This window comes from Canis aureus, chromosome X (genome assembly GCF_053574225.1).
Source record: "Canis aureus isolate CA01 chromosome X, VMU_Caureus_v.1.0, whole genome shotgun sequence".
Taxonomy (NCBI): Eukaryota; Metazoa; Chordata; class Mammalia; order Carnivora; family Canidae; genus Canis; species Canis aureus.
The window spans coordinates 42871312-42897350 of NC_135649.1; the positions used below are offsets into that span (position 1 = coordinate 42871312).

Here is a 26039-nt window from a genome sequence, read left to right on the forward strand (position 1 = left end):
TCCGGGGTCTCCAGGATCGCGCCCTGGGCCAAAGACAGGCGCCAAACCGCTGCGCCACCCAGGGATCCCCTGAGATGAATCTTTTTATAAGGGTACTAGCTTGGGGACTCTGTGGGGTTAGCATTCTTCCAAGGAATCTCCCCTCCCCTGGCTCTGAGGGTGGAAGGTGAGGGAGCTGGGGGTGCCTTTTGCTCAGAAGCAGGCCTGTTAGACCTTGGTGCCATCCAGGACGCATGGAGCTCTCCCACTAGAGGAAAAAAACAGAAATGGCCTTGGGGTGCTTATGGCACTTTGCTGGAGTGTCACAGGGAACTGAATACAGACCCCCCTCCCCAGCCCCCCAGGCAGAGGGGCCAAAGTTGGGGACTGAGGGTCTTTTCTGAATGACCTTAAAACCTCAACCTAGGAACTGAATTACCCAAGGAGGCCCATGGTAGAGTCAAAATATTGGGACACAGCAAGCCCTGGCCAATTGATCTAATATTTTGAGAAATTGCAGGATCGGTAGGTTAGGGAACTGATGCTCTGTATCAGGGGCTCCCAGAGCAAAGGCTTGATGAGGTGAAAGAGGGCTGGCATGTCGGGAGCACAGACTTCAGAGCTCACCTCAGTCCTTTTGGAATCACTTTTTCAAAACACTGATTGTAAAGTTGATATCCCAATATTCAACATAAAGCACAACCGGAAGCAGATAAAAGCAGAACTAGGCTTTGAAGATAAAGGAGCACTCTGCACCAAGCTCCAGAAACATGTGGCTTTCTCCAGAAGCAAAAGAATGCCCTTATTTGATGAGGTAACAGAAAACTCACCTAACATTTTGGAATGCATTGTAATTCATTCCTCAACTGTACACATTTATCTTCCCCGGTTTTTAACTAGAAGGCCTGAAATTAAATGCCACACGTGGCATTTACTCATCTACTGATAGAGAGAAATTTTGCATTTGGCGAAATTGGTTCCAAATGGATTAATTATAGAAACTATGCTCTTCCTCTAAGAAAGCACTGAATTTCTAGCCCCAAGGATGAGGACCAGAGATCCAGAAGGCCTTATATGCACTGTAACTCAGGTACAATGTGCAGAATCACGCCATACCTAGTTCTCGGTAAACCCAACATCTTAAGATCTTACAGTTGAATAGAACTGCTGCCAAGGTCTTCTCTCAATGCAGCCAACAGTTTGGAAACACAGAAGAGCTATCACTGGGCAGCAGGACACCCAGACCAAACCTTTAAGCAGGAAGACCAGTACAGATATGATGCAGACTTCACAATCACACACAGACACTTTATTAGTTTCCTCTACAAGAGACAGTAACATCAGTCTTTTTAACAGAAATCTCGGGTCATTGGAGAGGCCAAATAGATGGCAGAAAGATGAAATATTTAAATTAATCAAAAGGCACTACAACCCCACCTAAAACCTATGACCACAGCGGTAGTGGGCTAAGGAAGATTATGCTATGGCAAAAAATAATCTCGTGTCAATGTGAGAGATTATGGAGCAGGAAGCTGAGTTTGCTTTCCAGAAGACTGTGGTATGAGGAACATTTGTGCCCCAGAGGACATCTGACCAGGGGAAGGGCAAGACGGCTGAAGGTCAAGCCAAATGGAAAGAACAGGTACAAAGGAAAATCCAGGCAACACAGTCCCCAAGCTGGAGGGGATGAAGGATCAGGCTTTTTCCTCTCAAGAAGCATTCACTGCCCTGTGTGCTGCCTACCCCCAGGCACCCCCCACCCCCACTCCAGAGATCTGCTCACACTGTAAGTTGCCCACTGGCTCCATATTTACAGGACTGAGCAGCCTGAGCTGGGGCTGCCTAGGGTTCTTGCGGTCACTTTGCAGGCTTTTGAGAACTTGTCACAGGTTGGGGGGGAAGAGAGAAAGGGGGTGGGGCTTTGTTGTCAGTAGTTCTGAACCAAGGAAACCCTGAAGTATTCACATGCAAAGTAGTCTGTGCTCTCCCCTCCCCAGGGGAACATTCAAACACCCCTATACAACACCTTCCAAAGCCTGAAATCTTGCTGTGGGCTCAGTGGTTGTTAAAGCCTCAAGCCTCACAGCATCAAGCCAGAATGAGACAAGGTAGGTGCAGGCGGGGAAATCTCAGCAGTTAATCTCAATCTTTCTCTAAATTTAGGAGAAATACATACTAATATACCCTGATGAGGGGTGTAGAAAGCTTCACCAGAGCAAGCCGGGCCTTCTGCTGAATCTGTCCTCAAATACCAAGGGGGAAAACAAAGGGGTGGGGTTCACTTTATTTGTAAAAAGCCTCAGCAGTTACTCTATTATAAAGGGACGTGGCTGAACAGGTAGGAAACTGATTCCCCATTGTGAGTTCTCCTGATGGCTTCTGCCAGGATCATGGAGATATCGATCACCTATAAGAGCCAAGAAGGGCATTAGGTTAGCAGCACACAGACAGATGATGGACCCATTGCAGACACTGATGAGCAGCTCAACAAGGGGCCTTCCCCTTAAAACTGCTGCCCTGGGGCTGCACCCCCTCGTGAGTCGTGCACCCAGCTATAGTCTGCAGATTATTTTTAACATGACCACTTAAAAAATGATCCAAGTGCTAAGGGAGGGAAACTTTTGACTCAGACTCACCAAGATAGCGGTGAGCTGACACATATGCATTCTCAGCAGTGAAATAAAAAGAATACTTAAGATGGGGATAAAAAATCCTTAAAAAATATTCCAATTCCACATATTAATCTCAGAAAGCTAAGGGATTACTGAACACATTTTTAATTAAGTGATGCCTTGTCCTTTTAGTGCAATAACACCTTGAACTTTAGTGTCTAATTACTTGGGGGAATTAAAGGAGTGGTCCCAGGACCTCTTGGTTTTGTCAGTCCCAGATGGAGCAGAGGAATATGGATTTTAACAGGAACCCTAGGTAATTAACTTCAGCTGTTTCTAGAGCATGTGACATTCTAAGGCGTGTACCACCACTTTAAAGGTTTCCCTGTGTCTATAGGGGCCAACAGTTAAGAGTGACACACACTGTAAAGCATGGACTTGCAAATTTGAGTGTGTGGCACAATCACTGAGAGAGTCTGCTGAAATGTCGAGTCCTAATGCTCTGTCCTCCAGAGATTCGCCTAGCAATCTGAATTTTTACACGTGATATGTATTTTTTTAATTCTTGGGTCACAGTTCCTGATGATGGACCCTTAAGAGCAAAGGAGGAAATCTTCAGCATCCAGACACCTAATTCGACATAGACAACCACCTCCTTAAATACGTAGCAGAGTCCTATTTTGCAAGAATCTCATCCTTACCTGTATTTTGGAGCAATGCTTCATCTTATCCTCCTGAGGTATGGTATTGGTGACTACGACTGCTTCAAAGCATGCGTTGTTAATGCGAGAGATGGCCGGGCCAGAAAAGATTCCATGAGTCAAGATAGCATAAACTCTGGTGGCTCCAGCTGAGAGAAGTCTAGAGAAAAAAGCAGAGTTGCTCTGCATTATTCTCACTTATCACTAGAGGACCTGAGTTAGCGGGGAGGAGTACATTAGTCAGCCTGAGTGCCTTAAAAACAAGAGCTTTATCTTTCACTTCTGGAGGCTGGGAACCCAGAGATCAAGGTGGTGACAAGGTAGCTATCATCTTGAGGCCTCTTCTCTTGGCTTGTTGGCAGCTGCCATCGCACTGTGTGCTCACATGACTTCTGTATGTACATATGTGGGGGGACCCAGCTCTTAGGTATCTCTTCTTACAAGGGCAGTATTCCCACGATGAGGGTCCCCACCTCATGATCTCATCTAACCCTAGTTACCTCCCCACAAAGGCTCCATCTCCAAATATCATACTGGAGGGTTAGGACTTCAATGTATGAACTTTAGGGGAGGACACAATTTAGTTCACAGCAAAGAGAAATGGGACTGAGAACTTACCTAAGTTCGATTAGCGTTGTAAAAGACTGGCAAAGACTACTATGCTCAACAAAATCCATCACCTTCCACCCCACCTCCCCAGGCACACAGCTGGACTACATTTCCCAGCCTCTCTTGCAAAGTTAGGAGTGGCCATGTGACTTAATTCTAGCTCTCAGAATGTGGGCAGATGTAATGTATACCACTGGCTGGGCTTAGAAGAATCTTCCATGGGTGATTCCCCATGGCTTTTTTTCCTTTCTGGCTGGCCAAACTAGAAATGTCTTCCAAGGTAATACTGGAAGCTTTATGTTAAAGATGCACCACCACCACAAAACCAAAAGAGGGATACCTAAGCCATGAATAAGAAACTATCATGTTAATCAACTGACATTCAGGGAGTTGATCTATTATAGCAATTCGCATTACCTTAATCATACAAGGATGAGATGAATTTTATAAATGTATACTCCAGGATCCCAGTCAGGAATCGCTCAGCACATAAATATTTTCTTAGCCTCTATTATCTGCCAGGCCCCGTGCATGGCACAGACACCCTGAGGTTAAGGAAAAATGATAAGAAACAAGGCTCTCCACAGTGGTGTGGATTATAAGCAATAGGGAGCCAGTTAAGGTTTTCAAGGAGAGGAGTGATGGGCTCTAGCCTTAGTTTTGGACAGATGAGCAAGTGGGGAGGCAATGAGAGAGAGATGGACTAGGGAGGTAAGAGATTGGTGACTAGCAGCAGAGAGAACAGAGTGAAGGAAGTTTAGAACTGTGCAGGCAAGGGATGAGAAATAATATGAACAAAGGTGGTAGCAGCTAAAATGGACAGTCAAGAGGTAAGGCCAGGGTTTCTGGCTTAGGTGAAATATAAATAGAAGAATACGGTGGACCCTGCAACAACACAGGGGGTTAGAGGCACTTACCACCCCCCCACACACAGCTGAAAAATCTGAGCATAACTTTTGACTCCCCCAAAACTTAACTACTGATAGCCTCCTGTTGGCCAGAAGCCTTACTGATAACATAAATGGTCCATGGACATATACTTTGTGTGTTATAGTATATGCTGTATTTTATAATACAGTAAGCTAGAAAAAAGATACTGCTATTAAGAAAACCATAAGGAAGAGAAAATATACTTACAGTTCCTCACTAGATTAATAAAAAAAAATGCATGTAAGTGGACTCACACAATTCAAATCTGCATTAAGGGCCAACTCCTATCTTTTCAGGCCCATAAATTTCTACTTTGTTTTTTTTAAGATTTTATTTATTTATTTGAGGGTGTTTGAGAGAGAACACGAGCAGGGAGAGGGGTAAAGGGAGAAGCAGACTCTCTGCTGAGCAGGGAGCTCAATGTAGGACTCGATCCCAGGACCCTGGGATCATGATCTGAGCCAAGCCAGACACTTAAATGACTGAGCCACCCAGGTGCCTACTTTAATTTGTTTTTAAAAACTATCAGGGTACTTGGGTGGCTCAGTGGTTGAGCGTCTGCCTTTGTTTTTTTTTTTTTTTTAAAGATTTTATTTATTTATTCATAGACACAGAGAGAGAGAGAGACAGAGACACAGGCAGAGGGAGAAGCAGGCTCCACGCAGGGAGCCCGATGTGGGACTCGATCCTGGGTCTCCAGGATCACACCCCAGGCTGCAGGCAGTGCCAAACCGCTGCGCCACTGGGGCTGCCCGAGCGTCTGCCTTTGGATCAGGTTGTGATCCCGGGGTCCTGGGATCAAGTCCTACATCAGGCTCCTTGAAAGGAGCCTGCTTCTCCCTCTGCCTATGTCTCTGCCTCTCTCTCTCTGTGTCTCTCACAAATAAATAAATAAAATCTTTATACAGTTTAGCACAATAAAACTAAGGAAATCTGGGGGGTCAAAGTAAAATATTCATCAATTTATGCATACTGCAATTCAAGCCTACGGTACTAACTCCCAAAGGTAGTTACCATCTCCCTCGGTTCACTTCTGAGGAGCAATCAGCAGGCTTAGGGAATGGAGAAAGTGGCTAGTTTTTCCCTTCTAACCACCCACCCCACCTTCCCACACTCACTTGTCGGCCGCATGGCAGATTGTGCCACAGGTATCAGCCATGTCATCCACCAGGATGGCCACTCGATCCTTCACGTCTCCCACCAGCACCATGCGGTCTACTTCGTTGGCCTTCTTCCGTTCTTTGTGAATCAGAGCAAAGTCCACGTTCAACCGGTCTGCGATGGAGGTCACTCTGCAAAACAGGGTGGTCGCAGTTACATCTGTGCCCATGGCTGTGGGGCTCCTAAAGACGAAAGCCTGGGACTAAACAATGGGCTCCTTTTCCAGGGGAGTATACTCCTTGAAACCAAACCGTTCCCAGGGCTGGAAGAAAACAGCTCTAATTGATTGACTTCTCAAAGGCCAACGGCACCAAGTGGGTTTTATAGATGAATGCCTCCATATCCTGAGAGCAGTTTATAAGCATATTAGTCAGACGTGGATTATAATTAATTCTGGTTTACAGTGAGGGGAGAGCCAGATGCCTCACCAGTCCCAGAAGCAGGATGATGCTCAGGCACGTTCATTTAATAGATTGGCAGCAGAAGGGGAAAGAGAAAAAGCTTTATTAACGAAGGCTGGGAGTGTCCAGATTGTCCCAATTTGGCATGCAGATGTTGTGAGAGTAGCCAGCCTGGTCCAGTGCCTATGCTCTCACCATACTCCCCTCAGTGATCCACCAACTGTTATTGTCAACTGTACCTGGACACCAAGCCTGGAAGTTTCTTTTAGGAGTGCTACAAAGAAAGTTATACTAATTAGCTGAGAAAACTGGACATCATGCTATACAGCCCTAAGTCATCTCCAAATCAAAGCATCAGTCTTATTTTTCTATTACAAAACAATATGAACCAAACTAGAAGGTGAGACAGACGATGGAGCTCTGATGACAAAGTACCATATAATTCACTCAAACAGAAATTGACTAGGTGTGAATGACAGCGTGCTGCCCCAGTGACATGTAGGCCCATGCTTCACTGTGCCATCCTCACCATGAGTGAAGCCTATGTTCTGGGTTTTTTCTTTTTTAAGGATTATTTATTTGAGAGAGGGTACACACACATGAGTAGGGGCAGGGGCAAAGGGAGAAGGAGAAGCAGACATCCCTGCTGAGCAGGGAGCACATTGAGGGGCTCAATCCTCCTCCATTCAAGGACCCTGAGATCATGACTTGAGCTGGAGGCAGGTGCTTAACCGACTGAGCCACCCAGGCACCCCTGGGTCTTGCTTTTTAATGCAGCACTGACCCAACCAGAGCATTATGTCTGGTTTCTGCTGCGACTATGGTCACATAATGGAGTCTGTGCTGGGTAGAGGAGAACCCATGACCATGTCATAGAAAACATAAGATCTGAACCACAACCTGGACAGCATATGTACCCTGACCTAAATGAACCACACCCTGTGCTCTCCATTACTACTGTGAGGGCAGTGGGCATCAAGAATAACCAATCTGCTTGGAACATTTAGTTATCCAAGACAAATGCATAATTAAATGAGCTCAAGCATCCCAGATCATCCAGACTCAATGGCCAACAACCTTAATACAGACAAAGCAGGTCTGGGCCAAGTTACTCCCTATGCTCCTGTGAGGAGAACTCTGTGCATGTCACCATCACACAGGATCTCCACCTATGCCAAAAACCCTGCCAAGATGCAAGTGATAGCAAGTGATAGCCACTCACTCTGAAAATACTCCACCACGACAAGAAAATTATTCACACAAAGACAAAATAGTATGGCAGCAATATGTTGTCTACTGAAGGCAGTTTTCCTGTACCCAACTTTGGGGAGGAAATCCTGCTGGATTATTTCAAACATGAGTATTCCCCTAAGTCTTGTGGCAAGGTGGGAAAGTAATGCCCAACAAGTTGAGTCTGACCACTACCATTAGGGGGATGGTTTTTGGGCTCTGTTGCTTCACGGATGATGACTAGCGATTATGTGAGACTCACAAAAGCCCTGTCTAGCTGGATAATGAACTCCAAATTCTCAGCTTAACAGTTCTGTTGAAGTTACTGAAATAATGAGGCTGCTGAGAAACAGTCACTGAAAATTTGAATGGCCTTTAGAAAGATCTGAATGAGCTTTTCCTAGTCATCTGTATTTTGTAGCTTCTTCATTCTATTTCTGCAACAAGAACGTATGTCATCCTTTTGAATGCATTACTAACAAGGGATACTCTAAGGAAATTGAGAGCTCTTAGTGTGCGCCACGTGAGCTGCAGAGCACTGACATTGGCCATCCTTGGCCATTAGCTTGTTTATAAAATGTTATGGTCTTGGTTTAAAATAAAGTCCCTCCACTTTATTTTCCTTCCCTGCTTAATATCTTAATGCCAGAATGAAGATGGTCTAACCAACGAGCATCACGAGTCTAAAAGCCTACTCATCCACTAATAGCAGCACATGGTTGGAAAGTGGGTGCCATTCATTAGAAATCCAAATTTCCCACCATTCCTGAGAGTTGTACAGTGTGGCTAGCTAGCTCTGTGGTGCCAGGCTACTCACAGGTTTCAGTCAAGCTCTATGATACCGTAACTATTTAAGCCCTCCACCCCACTTAGTGCTGTCCTGTCTTTCAGGCAGTGATGCAGGCCAGTAAGAGGGTTAATAAAACTACATCTGGCTCATGTCCCAGCCACACCCATTCTGAAGTACAGCAGACCCTTGAAAAACATGGGTTTGGACTGTGCAGGTCCACTTTATGAGCAGATTTTTCTTGAAGTACAGTACTGTAAATGTATCTTCTCAGTGACATTTTCTTTTCCCCAGCCTGCTTTCTTGTAATATGGTATGTAAAACACATAAAATACAGGATAGGTAACTGACTGCTTATGTTACTGGGAATACTTCCAGTTAAGAGTTGGCCCCCAGTAGTTAAGTTTTGGGGTGGTCAAAAGTTAATGTGGATTTTTGACCACATAGGTGGCGGGGGTTGATACCCCTAACCCTCATGTTGTTCAAGGGTCAACCATACTTAAAATAACTGTCACTAGCTAGAAAAATATTACTTTCTGATGTAACTGTCTGAAAGATTTCCGTAGTACTTTGAAAATAATAAGCATTCTGGCCATACCTCTTAGCTCCACCAGCATCGGGTGAGACAATAGTACAGTTCCTCCACTCAGAGATGTTCTCCCTTATCCACTTCAGGACAGCTGGCTCTGCATACAAATTGTCCACTGGGATATCAAAAAAGCCCTGAAGAAAGAAGCTGAGTCACTTTTGCTTTGTTTTCTGCACTTCCATTTACAAATGACTGCTGATACAAAATGGTTACTAACTTGCCCAAAGAATACCTTCCTGTTAGCATTCCAACAGATTAGAAGTCATGCCCAGTGTAGCAGACTAGAATGGGCTCCTCAGGCCTGGGCTGCACAAGAGGCCAGCCGACAGGGAAGCAGCCTGCCCTCAGCTAACCCACGGCTGTTCATAGGAACGTGAAAGTGAGCCCTTGGAAAGATCGGCCCATTCAGCCCATACCAGAACGGCCCAACATGCAGACTTGTGAGGTCATACTTACTGCCTTACGCCACCAAATGTTGGGCTGGCTTGTTAGCTAACCCAGTTAGAGATGCTTTGATACACAAGCTTAGTGGAATATATCTATTATAAATGGCCACACAGAGTAAAGAGAAATCAGGAGATCTGTGTTCCAATACTAGGTGCTATAAGATTAGTGGTGCTTCTCAACAGATCTGTTTCTCTTCTACAGAATGGGTAGAATCACCTACCCCATGTACCTCACACTGGATTGCTGCAAGCCTCCAACGGTGATCTGAAAGTCCCTTTAAGCAGTACAAAATATAAGGTAGTATTCTGCTCCCTTTATTCTATGTTTATGCTAGAAAGTATGCTGATAGCTGTGGTTCTCAATTTGATGATGACCATTAACAGTTCCTATTTACTAAACACCCATCCTGGGCCATGCATTCTACCATCAATTTCATACTCACAGTTAACAATGCGGCATGTATTCAAAGAAGTTAAATAACTTGCCCAAGGTTATAAAGCTGCCAAGTGTCAGAGCCAGGATTCAACCTCAGTTTGAAACCAAAGTCTCTGCTCTTCTCAGAATTCCAGACTACCTCCCTTATCCAACTACCCCAAAGCAACTAGGACCAGGAACAATGCTTCAGGTAAGGATGCTTACAGTGATGTCAATGTCTAGTTACTTTGAGCTGTATTTGGGCATGTGTTTGCTTCTCTGCAGTCTCTAGCATTATCATTATTATTCCTCCCCCGTCCCTTTCTAATGTCAAATATTTAGCTTCCAGATACCTGAATCTGAGAAGCATGCAGGTCCATGGTGATAATATGATCCGCGCCTGCCACAGAGAGCATATTTGCCACAAGCTTGGCTGAGATTGGAGCCCGGCTCTAAATGGGGGGGAGGGAGAAAAGAACAACAAAACCAAAAAGCCATTTTGAGACACAATCCATTTGGTCAAGAAGCATTTCTTTATTGTGCACTTACTATGTTTAAGGTACTGCACTACAAGGAAATTCATACAAGGTGCCATGGCCATTGGCTTTATGGGTAAATCACAATCTAGCACAAATATTAAGTGCAATATCACTTTTTCAAATCAGGATGTTTTTCAAAAAAGAAAACTACCTTCCCACCTTTTGTTTTCTTAACTTAATGTAAACATTTTCAGCCTATCAAGTGTTCCAATGATCAATTATTTAAACTAGGTAGACTTAAAAAAAATCTTTTTCACAAGAATTTTAAAAATCTCTTTTAACACATACATACTCAAACCTGTATGACATGTAACAGGTCAAAATTTAAAGCTCTAGCACAGAATAGAAATTATAGTTTATTTTGTAAATTAGTACCACTCATCCACTCATCTGGAGGTCAACCTTCCAGCAACTTCAGCTTCCTTAAATAACAGGTAAATATGCTGGCTGCAATATAAAATAGCAAAGCCCATGCTCTTTATACTCTGTAGGAGCACTACAATCTCTCAGAATAAAAATATCTGGCCTTCTCCCAGACATTGTAAGGAAACTTTGGGCACTGATTATTATAATAGTCCTGGCAAAGTTTTATGTATATACCTTAACCTCTAATATACCAGATGAATGAGGTGAGATGTGTATGTGTATAATGAGACCAAGCATTCATGTAACCAACTTTAAGTTTTACAGAAGAGGTCATAGCTGAAACCCCAAGAGGGTCCCAGGAGATCTACCATAGCTTAAAAAATCTTTTCCACAGTAGCTGGTGTTTAGTCCTACTGTCACAATTAAAAAGTCATAGTGAGCTAAATGAAAGTCACATACATATGACTGGAACAAATACAAACTACCAATGTGTTGGTTTATATAAACCAACCACATAGCGATTGTTTTTGAACACTGGGTAATACCTATGAGAATGCAATAAAAAAAATAATACCCTCTAAATATGCGTCTGAGGATTAAGGATTTGTGTGTGTGTGTGTGTGTGTGTGTGTGTGTGTGTGTGTGTGACTTTGGGCAAGTGCTTCTCCTGATTTTTTAAGTTTTTTTAAAAAGGAGATTCTGCGCTCACCTTATCCTTCTTATCCTGCCGGGCATAAGGGAAGCATGGGATGACTGCGGTAACCCGGCTGGCTGAAGCAATCTTGCAGGCATTAATCATGATCAAAAGCTCCATTAGATTGTCATTGATTTCGCCACAACCACTCTGAACAATGTAGACATCCTCTCCACGTACGCTTTCTCCAATCTCCACGCTACAACAAGAAAGGAAGGAAAGCAAAAAAACAAATAAGAGATTTTAAGGCACTATACTACACTTCTACAGACAGTGAGGTCTAGAAAGTATAGCTTCCCTACTACTATGCTGCTCATGGATTATAGCACAGTGGGGGTCATGTGGACACTGATCCCTTCAGACTTTGGGTGATCCCCTGGAGAAGCCCCAGTACCAGAAGCAGTTTTACTGCCTTAGTTCAAATATTACCTACTTTTTCTTTTTTAAAGATTTTATTCATTTATTCATGAGCAACACAGAGAGAGGCAGAGGCATAGGCAGACGGAGAACCAGGCTTTCTGCAGTGAGCCTGATGCAGGACTCGATCCCAGGACCCCGGGGATCATGCCCTGAGCCAAAGGTAGAAGCTCAACCACTGAGCCACCCAGGCATGTCAATATTATCTACTTTTACATGTGATATGGCATGAAGAAGATTGGCTAAAGTACTTACAAGTAATTGGACATAATTTCAGTGAGCTGCCTGTATCTCATTTCATATAGGAATAGAACATGTAAATGCAAATTTGATACAGAATCTGGGACTGTCAAAATCCACATATAACAAAAGCAGAAGGATCACGTAAGGAATGAATCACTACTGTTCTATAATGATGCCTTCTACGGAAGCCAGTATCACATCTACCATATCGGCACTTCACTCAATAAATAGTCAATGTTCATATGTCAGTCACTTCTAAGTGCCAGAGACACATGGAGAATAAAACAGATGTGGTCCTCCATTTTATGCTAACTATATTCTATCGAATTAGTAAGTCTTGTTTAAAAAAATATTCCACAGGAATTTAATTATGGAGTAGGGCTATACTTTACCATAAAATGAAAATTTTAATATCCATGCTTGGGGATCCCTGGGTGGCGCAGCGGTTTGGCGCCTGCCTTTGGCCCAGGGCGCGATCTTGGAGATCCGGGATCGAATCCCACGTCAGGCTCTCAGTGCATGGAGCCTGCTTCTCCCTCTGCCTATGTCTCTGCCTCTCTCTCTCTCTCTCTCTGTGACTATCATAAATAAATAAAAAAATTAAAAAAAAATAAAATAAAATAATATCCATGCTTGGATCCTTACCAAGAATAACTTATGATTAAAAATCATAACCTCTGTGATACCTCAAAGCAACACCATTTCCCCAATTAATCCCATAGGTGAGGTGGGGGTATTTGTGGGTGTGTGTGTGTGTACAGTACATAGTGCGCATTCATCAGGAGTAGGTCAGAATAATTGGTAACTCCCACTGATCAAGAGAAAAAGTTGAACAAGAGGTAATTCCATTACCAGAAACAGCTGATACAGTTGTTAATTAACATTTATTCCTTTCCAATCCAAATAACAGTTAATTTTTAAAATAACGGGGTTCGTTTATATAGTAAAGCAAAAAAAATGAAGAGCAAATGGTAAAAATACAGAGGGGGGAATACTTTTCCAAGGCATTTTACGTTTTTACAAGGCCAGTATTCACGAGACACCTGAACCAGACAAAGGCAGCATGAGAAAACTACACAGAGGGAGAAATGGTGCAGGTGTGGTTACAACAGGAAGGAGCCTTGTGGTGACAAGATGGTTTTGTATCTTGACTGCATCAAGTTCCATATCCTGCCTCTTGCATTACACTCCAGTTTTACAAGAAAACTATAGTTTGGAAGAACTCTGGCTGGGAGCTTCGGGAAAAACTGGGAAATGCATACACAGGATTTCTCAGTATCGTTTCGTAAAATTCCAGGTGAATCTACAATTGTCTTGAGATTTGATTTTAAATGAACAGGGCGTTACTAGACTTTGTGTATACTTGGGTAAACTGTTACTGCAGCCCTCCATGAAAGTAGAGGTCATGAAAGCGCTGACTAGAAACAACAGCATTTCTGTATTAAGTCAAAGAGCCTAGTTCATTTATATTATGTTCTCAGAAACTATGTGATACGGTGAGGGAATGTGGAAAACTCTGGGTTGCTTTTGACTTGAGAAATAGCTCATCTCCAAATATTTTCTCCCTAGCTTACTATGCATCGGTCACACAGTCTTCCTCTTCTTTCCCTGAATCTGTCCCCCCTCATGTCATTGCCTTGCACTTCCCACTACCTGGAATGCTCTTCCTCTGATGAGCTCATTTATGTCTCAGGTCTTTAGTCAAAATGTCTCCTCAGACTATCTTAATTAAACAAATGACTTCCCTGAGGACCAAAAGATTAAAAGTGACTTTAAAAAAAAATCAGCGCACTTGGGTGGCTCAGTGGTGGAGTGTCTGCCTTCAGCTCAGGCCGTGATCCTAGGGTCCTGGGATCAAGTCCTATGTTGGGCTTCCTGCTCAGTGGGGAGTCTGCTTCTCTTGCTCCCATCCCTCTCCCCCTTCTGCTCCTGCTCTAGCTCACACACACACACTCTCGCTCTCAAATGAATAAATAAAAAAATCCTTAAAAAATCCAATCAACTGCACTGTATGGGCCTCATTTGCATGCCAATTCAAGCAAACTGAAAAAAAAAAAAAACCAGCACATTTATGAGACAGGCAAATTTGAACACTGGCTGGATATTTTATATTGAGAGACTGCTGTTAATTTTTTTTAGACAAGAAAATGGTACCATGGTTACTGAAATATATATGGATGATATGATATAATTTATCTAGGTTTGTCTCAAAATAATCGTGGGTGTGTGTGGAAGGGGGAATTAATAGATGAAACAAGATTAACTGCTGAACTAGGTGGGTGATGGGTATACTGATAGTATAATGGTATTATTCTACTTTTGTTTGAAATGTTCCATAATAAAGTGACCCTCCCCAGTTACTATCCTCCCAACACTTCTCATAACTTGTTATCACCTTACTTTTTACCTACGTGTCTCTTTTAGAATGCAAGCTCCCTGAGAGCATGGGCCAGGTCTGGCCTGCTCTCCTGTAGCCCCAGCTAGCTAGAGCTGCTGTGACACAAAGGGTGAAGGAATTAATACCTCCTCAGGATTAGGATGCCTCTTGAGATCCACTCAAGTCAGAATGGAAACCTGCAGGCGTGCTATTGACAAGACTGAAAAGACTGGCTTCTATCATTCACTGTGATCCACTTCTAACTCACTGTGAGTGAGTTACTCAGAGTAATTCACTTCGCACTGGAGGCGAGTGAGTCTAACATGTTTGTCTAAAAGATTTTGCTTAAATCCGCTCATACCCTTTTCATAGATACTCTGCTGGCAGAGATTTCGCTTTGGGTACAACTACAACCTGTTGGGCCCACCAGAATAGGATAGCTACGAAGAAATTTGTGGCAGGATCCTGGAATTGTGATATGAAGGCAGCCTAATGAACAATATGGCAATTTTGTGCATCCTGGTTTGGCGGAACAGACATGTATTAATCACCAAGATCAGCCTTAAAAAGGAACAGGACTCTGTTGGCAACGTCAACTATGCCGTTAACTATGCCGATGCTGAAACTGCTTTCTGAAGACATTCTTCAAAATTCAAATGGACAAGCCGGGCAGGGGGTGGGTGCGGGAAAGCTAGGGAGGGTTTTCTGGGAGGGTAACTTCCTTGCTTTCTGAAAAGTAGGTTCTAGAATGGCACTGCCCAATCTGGGAGTCACTGGACTTGTGTGGTTATCAAGCACTTGCAATGTGACTACCATTTCTGAGGAACTGAACTGAAATGTGCCGTAAGCATAAGATTCACAGTCTATTGTCAAGAAAGTTTTAAGTAAGAGGAAAAACTATCTCCATTTTCACGTCGCTTGTGTTAAAACTATCATATTTTTGGAAATGCTGGGATAAATAAAATACATAAAACACAAGTGGACAAGGCTAAGTAACACCTCCTGGAGGAGACCGTGTTCTGCAAGTTGCTCATCGTGGAAGGCCAAAGTTAAGAGGTGGTGGTGTTTAAAGGGACTTCTCAGATCTCCTCTACTCACGTTGCCCACCCTTTGAGAAATTCAAGCTGTAAGGGCCCCTTCTATGTTTTACGGTGCACAGTTCCAGTGTTGACCAGGTACTTCAAATACCTGAGAGTGACTTCAAAACTTAGGAAAATTTTAACCCCTCCCAGAGGTATGGGGTGAGCCCCATACCTCATCACTTCCTTGATTAAGAGCTCCATTTCCCAGGGGCAGAACCAAAGTCAGGCACACTGACTTCCAATAAAGTCAACAGTATCCTCTACATCTGAGATGGGAGGCCTATGGCTCTGATTGCAGTCAAGAAAACAGAATATAATATCTGTGGTCCAGACATTCACTCAACCAGAACCAGGTTGTCTGATTAGGAGCTAGGGAACAGCAGTTTAACAACTGATCCAAGATGGCATTAAGAGAAGGGCTTATTCTCTATTTCAAAGCTTTCTTATTTTCAAGTAAGACCAGAAAACAACATCCTTAGACCATGATGGCTTATCTCTCTTTACAAATGCCTCAACTACCAGAGTCAATATAAAAAATACCCACAAGAGGCACCTGGGTGGTTAAGTTGGCTAAACCTGACTCTTGACTTCAGCTCCAGGGTCCTGGGATCAAGCCCCATGTTGGGTTCCACACTCATCAGGGAGTCTGCTTGGGATTCCCTCTCCCTCTGCCACCCGTCCCCCCTCTCACACCCCCTCCCTCCCTCTCTCTCTATCTCTCTGGAATAAATAAATAAATCTTTTAAAAAATACCCACAAAATTGCTTACATTGTTCCTTATGTTACTAGATATCATTATTTAAGGATCCCACTCATAAAATTCCTAGAATTTTGTGCCCGGAGGGATCTAAAGAATTTTATGAAAATAGAAACAGAAACTACATAATCCACTGCATATGCCTTTATCCCTTTGGCTGCCAGGATGCCAAGGGATACAGTTCAATTAACACTGAACTTCAGTAATCACTTTATGCCAAATTCTTGGCGCAATTATGATAGTCCTTTGTTCTAAAAGGCTTCTGATGCATCTATTAAATGAACCTTTTGTATGTGTGACTAGCATGAAACACACTTCAAATCCTTTCTTGAAAGCAGATAAGGTATTATAAAGTTAAATTATGGGGTGCCTGGGTGGCTCAGTCAGTTAAGCATTTGCTTCAGCTCAGGTCTGTCTGGAATCGAGCCTCTCATCAGACTCCTGTTCAACACTGAGAGTCTGTTTCTCCCTTTCTCTCTCCCTCTGTCTATCCCCCTGCTCCTGTTTGCTCTCTCTCTCAAATAAATACATAAAATATATTTTTAAAATAAATATAAATAAATTATCACAGCCAACTGAACATCAGGGATCATTTGCTAAATACAATAATACTTTAGTAGAAATGGCTCTTAAAAATATTCTAATATCATAGGAAGTTTGAAAAATAATTTTTTACAAGAGCACCAGCTCAGCACCCAGCACAATCACTAGTAACATTTTTGTGTTATTTTATCACCTGATGATAAGTCAACCAGCAGTTCAGTCACTTCCCAAAGCAAAATTCAGGTGTAAATCTTACCCTCAAGCATAGAAAGTGTTATGATCAGGCATGTATCTAATAACTTGAAAATTTTATTTATTAAACTATACTCAAAATAAAGTGGTGCAGGGGCAGCTAGGTGACTTAGTTGAGTGTCCAACTCTTGGTTTCAGCTCAGGTCATGATCTCATGGGTTGTGAAACTGAGCTCCATATTCCTGCTCTATATTCAGTGGGGGGGGCGGTCTGCTTTAAGAAGTCTCTCCCTCTGCCCACCTCCCTACTCACACACTCCTGTGTGCCTGCTCTCACTCTCAAATCAATCAATCAGTCAAAATAAAGTGGTGCAAGTAAACTAGGACACTGCCTTGTTTTACTGTGCATAACTGTGATCTCACCAATGAAGATCAATCCTTCCCTCCAGTAGTGTTATAGTGTATGGACTTTCATAAAGCCCCAAAAGCCTGCAAACTATACTCAGCTTGGTTAATAAAAAGTTCAAGGAATCCTCAAAAAATCTGATTTTTTCTTATGGTTGCCTCTAAGTCAAAGAGATGATAAATTAGGCAGCGATTGGTGGTAGAACGGCTGTGCCTAAAACCTGTTTGCTCTTAATGTAATCTATCAGGTGGAAAAACCTGGTTTAGCAATTTAAAGAGTAATACTCCATGTTCTCTCCCTCTAGCTAATGGCGTGCTTTCCAAGTGGCTCTGGGCCAATCTTTCTCCCAATCTTCTAGCGAGGCCAGAATGGCTGTCTATCCAGTGAGAAAAGTAGCTTCTTCTTTACCTTTCTTCTTCTTTTTTTTTTTAATTTTTTTTTATTTATTTATGATAGGCACACAGTGAGAGAGAGAGAGAGGCAGAGACACAGGCAGAGGGAGAAGCAGGCTCCATGCACCGGGAGCCCGATGTGGGATTCGATCCCGGGTCTCCAGGATTGCGCCCTGGGCCAAAGGCAGGCGCCAAACCGCTGCGCCACCCAGGGATCCCTTTACCTTTCTTCTTTAGCATCAGGCCTGAGTGCATCCATCTAGCATGGAAGGCTACACAAAAAGAAATAAAGTGAAATCTAGAAGGCAGGTAGCATTCTTAAGAAAATTTCAAGAATTTAGATAGAGGCATTGGCATGTGCAAAATGCAAGGGATTAACTAACCAGGGGATATGGTTCTTAGGAAAATCCTAGGCAACCAGTTAGTCTTTCCCCTCCTGGCCTATCCAGAGTAATGAAATAAAACAAAGGAACTTATCACTATTGATGAGAATCAAAAAATTAAAAACTTTAGTATATTCAAAAGTTTTATCGTATTTTTTTTAAAGATTTTCATTTATTTGACAGAGAGCCAGAGAGCACAAGTGGGGGGGGACGGTAGAGAGGGAGGGAGAAGCATACTTTCCACTGAGCAGGGAGCCAAACGCAGGACTCCATCCCAGGACCCTGGGATTATGACCTGAGCCTGAAGGCAGGTGCTTAATAGACTGAGCCACACAGGCATCACTATTAAGAAGTCTTAAAAGTCAGATGAGATAATGTATCAGCAAAAATTTAAACAGTAATACCCAGAGTTGGGCAAATTATTTAACCTCTGAATATTAGTTCCTTCATCCATAAAATGAGGATAGTAACTTCTCAACAGTATTGGGGGGATTAGTGGATAAAGTAGTTAGCATAGGAACTAGCACATCTTAGGCACTCACTATACATTAATTAATTATTATTAGTATTGTTATTGCTGATGAGAGCAGAAACTGGGTCAAGTTTTTCTAGAGAGCAATTTACCAACATGTTACCAAATGCCTAAAAAATGGTGTAATGGTCCCCTTAACCTAGTGATTCCCCTTCTAGGGATTTGTCCTAAGGAAATCAGAAACGGACAAAGATTTATTATGTTCAAATGTTTTCATATAAAAAAAAAAAGCATTAGTCAAAAATGGGAAATATCTACCAGCAGGGACTTACTTGGTTATCTACAATTATGGTAAAACCATAAGACTGTATGCAGCTATTTAAAACCATGTAAACTAAATATTAAGAAATTATTCAAAATATATTGCTAAGTGATGAAAGTTATCAACATTTTATATTTTAAAAAAGATTTTATTTATTTGAGAGTATCTGAAGCAGACTCCACAGAGCCTGACACAAGGCTTGATCACATAACCGTGAGATCATGACCTGAGCCAAAACCAAGAGTTGGACACTTAATTGATTGAGCCACCCAGGTGCCCCAAACATCTTACATTTTTAAAAAAGATTTTACTTATTTATTTGAGAGGAAGCAGGAATGGAGTTAAGGGCAGAGGGAGAGGATGCTGGAGAAGCAGACTCCCTGCTGAGGGGGAGCCCCATGTGGGGCTTGATCCCAGGACCTTGAGATCATGACCTGAGCTGAAGGCATGTGCTTAACCAACTGAGCCACCCAGGCGACCCAACAACTTACATTTTTTAAAATTTTTTATTTATTTATGATAGTCACACAGAGAGAGAGAGAGAGAGAGGCAGAGACACAGGCAGAGGGAGAAGCAGGCTCCATGCACCGGGAGCCCGACGTGGGATTTGATCCCGGGTCTTCAGGATAGCGCCCTGGGCCAAAGGCAGGCGCCAAACCGCTGCACCACCCAGGGATTCCAACATCTTACATTTTTGAAAAAGTATATAAACACAAACATCTGGAAGGTAATAAATTAAAACGTGAACAGCTGATCGTGGGTGGTAGGATTATTTGAGGTGTCTTTTTTCCCCTTGTCCTCTTATGTATTTTCCACATTTTTCTGCAATACCATCACCACCACCTTTTATCAACATTCACTGCATTTATTGTGCTGGGACATCATTCTAAAAACTTTACTCCTATCTCATTTCATCTTCACAATAATTCCATGGATAGATATTACTTTACAGATGAGATTACTGAGGCAAAGAAATGCAAAGATTTCAATGGTAGGTTCTCTGATTCCAGAGCATGAGCTTCTAATCCCTTTTATCTATCTCTGTCTCTGTGTGTGTGTGTGAGATACATCCACCTACAATATATATGTATGTATGTTTCCTAAATAACTGGACAGTAATGGATGATCTTGACTGGCAGAGAAAAGCCACGCTGCTCAAGAGAGCGCCAACCCCTGAGATTCTGCCAAATTGTACAGATAGCAAAACTATCTCATTTGAGGCTGGGCTCTGCAGTTCTACACCTGATGACCCAGAGTACCCACTGAGCTGCTCTGTCCATGTCCTTTAGGGCCCAAGAGTTACAGAGGGCAGCAGTTTCCATTTCTTCAGTGCAAAAGAGCCAAAGGTGAAGGCGGGGAAGATGGGGAGGGGGGAAGTTCCATAGGTAACATATTGCAGTATGTTCAATGAAGATTTCATTTCCGAACATGTAAGGAACCAAAAAGCTAATGATTAAGCCTGAAACAGGGAAACCAAACCAGTCAGCAATTTTCCACGTTGGGCTTAATCTTAACTAGCATCCAAGCATGCTATTATCTGGCTGTTTAAAAATGAAACCAGCCTGATCTCTGTCGTAGATTGGGATTGCTGATGAATTCAGATCAGTCAGAACACTAAATTGTTCTCACCCTCCCCATCTCCCAATATACCTTCAGGTTCTAGGGTGTTGTATGAGGCACAGGGTGAAGGGTTAACAGAAAGAAAAATAAGGTCTTCGTGTTTTTCCTAGAAGTGCAAAGAAAGGATTTAATACTACAGTCCTGGGTGGCTCAGTCAATTAACCATCTGCCTTCGGCTCAGGTCATGATATTGGGGTCCTGGGATCGAGCCCCTCATCAGGCTCCCTGTTCAGCGGTGGAGTCTGCTTCTCCCTTACCCTCCCTCCCTGCTTGTGCTCTCTCTCTCAAAAAAATAAATAAAATCTTTAAAAAATAATAGTAACCACAGTTCTCTAAAAGGGTCAAAAAACCTCCCTAAATGAACAACATTCTTGTTCCCTACCTACAATGCCACTTGCAAAGTCTGGTCCTGGATTGTCTTATTATTATTATTATGGCGTCATAACAGTGTGGTCACAGGTAAAGACAACTGCTTGGCCAGCCTCTTCTAAGCTATTGCCTGGTTACAGACCTTGTCAGCGTTGTACTATCATTTGTATCACAACCAGCGGCACAATAGTCAAGTACCCAGATGGGAGCTGTCCACTACAGATGAATGCTTTTATCAGCAGGTCTAGGAAGCATAGGGTAGTTACACTTCAGTAATAAGTTTAAATAGGGAAAAAAGAAGGAAACAAAGGCATCTAGGAAAATATATTGAAAGTAACGTTAACTAATTTAACTGGTCACTAGGTTTGGTGTAAACTTTCCCCTTAACAGATGACTGCCATCTGTGAGATTGTGGGCACTGTTCTGATTTGATCATCAGGGCAAGGAAACACGAAGTAGGCCTATCAGAACCAGAAAATTCTACATTCAGGTGGCAGGATCAGGTAAGGAAGTTTATCTTTAATATGGCCCCCAAGGTGCAGGAGGAAGTTGGAAGTGGGGGGAGGGAGCAAGTTTAATTAGCAAGGCAATGAAAAAAATTCTAGCTGCAATGCACTGCAATTCCGGTCTTTCACTCTGTTATCTTTCCACCATTATCTTAACACTCAGGGATTAAAAAAAAAAAAAAGCTGATTCCTAAATTCCCATGAGGGGTTAGAGAAGTGGACAAATTCAGGATAGACTTTGCTCCTGAAAAATAGGTCTCTGCATTTCGCTACACTGGGGAAGGTCAAGGATTCCAGAACTAAGGTTCCCTAAAATATTCTGGATGGCTCCAGCCGGCATGATGCTGGCAATCAGGATGCTGAGCTAATGCATCACTTTATCTGAGCAACTGCATTTAACTTCAGTATGGCTCCACTTCTAAAGATGTGATTCTGAAGATGTGAAAATCCAATCGCCTGCCAATGCGAGGGAAGTCCTCAGTAATAATTTTGGCGCCCTCAAGTACATAATGTCAGTTTTCCACACTACGAAACCCAATCGACACCATTTCGAATTGAAAAGCTCCTTAGTCTCAAAGAGAAACACCAGGAGAGTTCAAGGGTTCAGTACGCTGTAAGGTTTTCCCAAGCAAGCTGGTCCAAGAGCTACAGTGAACCCAGTCCCGTCTGGATGGCTCAACAGTGAAGCGACAAAGCCACGTGTCCCCTTGGCTGAAGCTAAGCGTCTTTCCCTTTCCGTCGCTCTAGGCAGCCGCTATCCCCGCCTTGGGTCCTCCAGCTCTTGCCCTCAAACCCAGCAGCTTCGCCTCATGCTCCATTTTGACTCCACCCCACGGCACGGTGAGAATGAACGTGACCCTCCCGCGAGAGGTAAAATAACGGAAACAAGCCGCGGGGCACGCTAGCCAAAAAAGCTGCCCCTTCCCCCGCCCCAGTCCCGGTCCCTCAGAACTCACGCGGCGGCCCCATCCCCCTACCCCTGGTCGTCCAAGCACTGCTCCCGCCGCCCCGGCAGGTGAGGCCGGTCGGGGTCCCAACTTGGCCCTTACCAGGTCTCTTGATTGCTGAATTTCTTAGTCACCACCTTGCCTAGCTCCAGGCCCAGGCGGTCAGCAATTTTCTGGGATAAGTCCTGGTGGGAGCTGCCGCTGAAGATCTTAATATTCGGCATCTTGGGTGCCTACCCTAGGCACTCTCTGCTCAGCGATCACGGCTGCTGCTGAGACGGGACCTGAAGTCGGCCAAGAGACTCAGTGCTAACCGCTTCGCGTGGCTACTCCGCCATCTTACATTCCCGCCTGGCGTGCGGCTCTAAGTTACCCAGCGCCGGGAAGGCGGGGTCAGCGGGGAAGTCCACACCCCGCCGCCCTGATTAGCTAAGCGGGCGCGAGGGGCGGGTTCTCGATGTAGCTTGCCTGGCCTCCAGATGGCTTATGTATTGGCTGGAGGCCATGAAAGGGGCGAGGCTAAGCCGTAGCCCCTCCCTCCGTAGCTAGGCCACCGGAGAGCGCTGGCTGGTGAGCGCCAACGCGAACCGCGCTTCATAGTGGGTGGAGGGATGTTGGTGACGCGTGGTACCAGATCGTTCCCGCAAGCGGCAAATCGGACACGCTTTTTTCTTCTTTCACCACCAGAAAGTCAGTCTGGCTCTGGTTTACAGTTCCTTTTAAGAAAATCCGTTTATCAGGATGGCAGCCAGTTTCTCAGAATGAAGGGGGTATTTCTGAATAGGAGTTTGCATGTTTCTGAATGTGATTTTTATCTCTTTATAAGAGCAGGGCTGATTTGAAGTACGTTTACATTACAGAGAGACACCTGTGGCACAGGTGCCTCCAAACGGCATCTTTGCCCTTTGCAACAGTGTAGTGTCACCTTTGCCTGGAAGACAAATCCCAAGGGGAAAGTGACCTAGGGCACACCACCTCAATCATCCAGAGACATGGCAAGAAAAAGTTGTATTTTGTTTCGGATGATGGGGCCAAGTGTGTTCAAACAAGAGGAGGAGTGTGGGTTTTCCAAAATACCTTGGCAATAAAGGTCTACTTTATCTAATCCTTGGAAAGGAGAGAAAATATAGTATACGTATGGGAATTCAGATAAATAACCCTGAATGAATCACAAAACCTATTTTTGGTTTTATTTGCCTCATGTGAGCCTCAGCTTCATTTCTGCATGTTGCTAATGTGGCCTCTTATGCCATGTTCTATTATTTCTATGATACTTGCTAATGGGACCAAAGAAGATCTTCATTCCTTACCCTACATTTTCATTAAGCATATTCCGAGCACAGGTTAGAAGAAAAAAATCATACAATTTTAGAACCATACAATTTTAGTTATGAGCACCATCACTACAAGCTGTAAAAATAGAACGGACTTGAGAAATCATCTCGTCTCCTAGCTTCATCTTACATATGGTGAAACTAAGACCCAGAAATGGGAAGGGATTTGTCCAAGTGGTAAAGGTAGAAAATACTCAGAATAGCATCCTATCTTTCTCTTATTGCCATGTTCAGGAGTGTCCACAGAAGACCTCTCCTTCTGACCGTTTGTCATACTTCTACAAGTTCAGAAATTTAGCATAGGCCCAGGTATCTAGGGGTACTTGGAGAAGGAAGCAAACAGCAAGACAAAATAGTAGCCCTCCACCATACCTCATTCATTAAATATTTACTGAGTGCTTTATTGCATGCAAAGCAGTGTGGGGGCACCTGAGTGGTGGCTCAGTGGGTTAAGCCTCTGCCTCTTAGTTTCAGCTCAGGTCCTGATCTCATAAACCTTGTGATCCAGCCCTGGGTCAGACTGTGTGTTCAGCATGGGAGTCTGCTTTAAGATTCTCTCCCTCTCCACCCTCCCCGCGACCCCCCAACTCTGTCTCTCTAAAATAAATAAATACATCTTTTTAAAAAAGCAGTGTGCTAGGCATGGAGGGAACTAGAGAGTATTTGCACCCAAGGAATCCATTCATTCAAAAAATATTTATTGACTACTTTATTTTTTGGAAGATTTTATTTACTTATTCATGACAGACACACAGAGAGAGGCAGAGACATAGGCAGAGGGAGAAGCAGGCTCCCTGTGGGGAGCCCGAAGTGGGACTCGATTCCAGGACCCTGGGATCATGACCTGAACAAAAGGCAGACACTAAACCACTGAGCCACCCAGTCATCCCTGTTGACTACTTTTAATGTACTGGGCCCTGTTCCCAGCTCTGAGAATATGATAGTAGACAGTCAAAAAAACCCTGTTCTTGTAGAGATTTTGCTCTCAAACAAGAAAGGTGTCGTTAAAGATAATATATAATATTTCAAATAGTGGTAAGTGCTGTAGAGGAAAATGAGGCGAGGAAGTGGGATAATGTGCTAGGGTGATAGTAGGGGAGAGGGAGAGTATAGTTTTAAATGGGGTAGTCAGAGAAAGCTGACCTGGGAAGGTTACATTTGGGCAAAGACCTGAAGGACATAAAGGAAGGAACCATGTTGCTATCTGGGACAAGCAGGGGGAACAGCAGAAGCAAAGACCCCAAGGCAGAAGAGTATCTAACTTGTTTGCAGGATAGTAGAGTGGGTGGTGTGTCTGGTACAGAGTGAGTGTTGGGGCAGCGGGGTTGGAGCACACCTGGAAGAGTAAATAAGGAAAATGAGGTCAATAAGGCAAGAGCAATCGGTGGGAGGCTGCCAATCATGGACCTTATAGGACCTTGTAGGCCATTCTATGGATTTCTGCTTTTACCCAGTAAAGTGTTTTGTTGTTGTTGTTTTAAGCAAAGCATGACATGATCTGACTTCCCTTTTAAAAGGATCATATCAGGGATCCCTGGGTGGCGCAGCGGTTTGGCGCCTGCCTTTGGCCCAGGGCGCGATCCTGGAGATCCGGGATCGAATCCCACGTCAGGCTCCCGGTGCATGGAGCCTGCTTCTCCCTCTGCCTGTGTCTCTGCCTCTCTTTCTCTCTCTGTGTGACTATCATAAATAAATAAAATTAAAAAAATAAATAAATAAAAGGATCATATCAGCTGAGAATAGCATGCAGGGGGCACGATAGGAAGCAGGGAGACCTATAAGGAGTCGGCTTCTTAGTAGAGAAAATGACACACTTACACAAATAATTATAAGCCACAGTACAACAGAGAAGCCTCCACTGTGGCAGAGCCCTTAAATGCAGCAGCTTGAGTAAGACAGATGATTTCTCTGACATTACATGCTGGCCAGTCTAGGCTAGTGGAGCAGTTCTTCTCCCCACAAGGTAATGGGCACATCCACAATTCTAGCTCATGGGAAGGAACAAAGAGTTCCAGGGAAGGGATCTCCTTTGCAGCAAGTCAGGTGGAATTTGTCCACTTCACTTTCCATCAGATCCCTTTGGCAAGAGCTTTGTCACATGGCAAGAACTTAGTTGCAAGTCATACCTAGCAAGCAGGACCAGGAAACATCTTGGGAGGTGGCCCTGTGCCCAGGCAGAAGAGGAAAATGGATTTTGGAGGTACACCTAGACATTGGCC

The 26039-nt window shown here is 43.6% G+C and overlaps 1 protein-coding gene across 1 annotated transcript; it reads right to left on the reverse strand.

The window, feature by feature from the left end:
* Window positions 1-1266: 1266 nt before the first annotated feature.
* On the reverse strand, window positions 1267-22873 carry PRPS1 (phosphoribosyl pyrophosphate synthetase 1). Its single transcript, XM_077889665.1, has 7 exons — window positions 22589-22873; window positions 11475-11658; window positions 10214-10312; window positions 9009-9133; window positions 5950-6123; window positions 3293-3452; window positions 1267-2386 (listed from the first exon to the last, which is right to left on the reverse strand). The coding sequence occupies exons 1-7, from the start codon at window positions 22708-22710 to the stop codon at window positions 2294-2296; spliced, it is 957 nt and encodes a 318-aa protein (XP_077745791.1). The 5' UTR covers window positions 22711-22873; the 3' UTR covers window positions 1267-2293.
* Between the last annotated feature and the right edge of the window lie 3166 nt (window positions 22874-26039).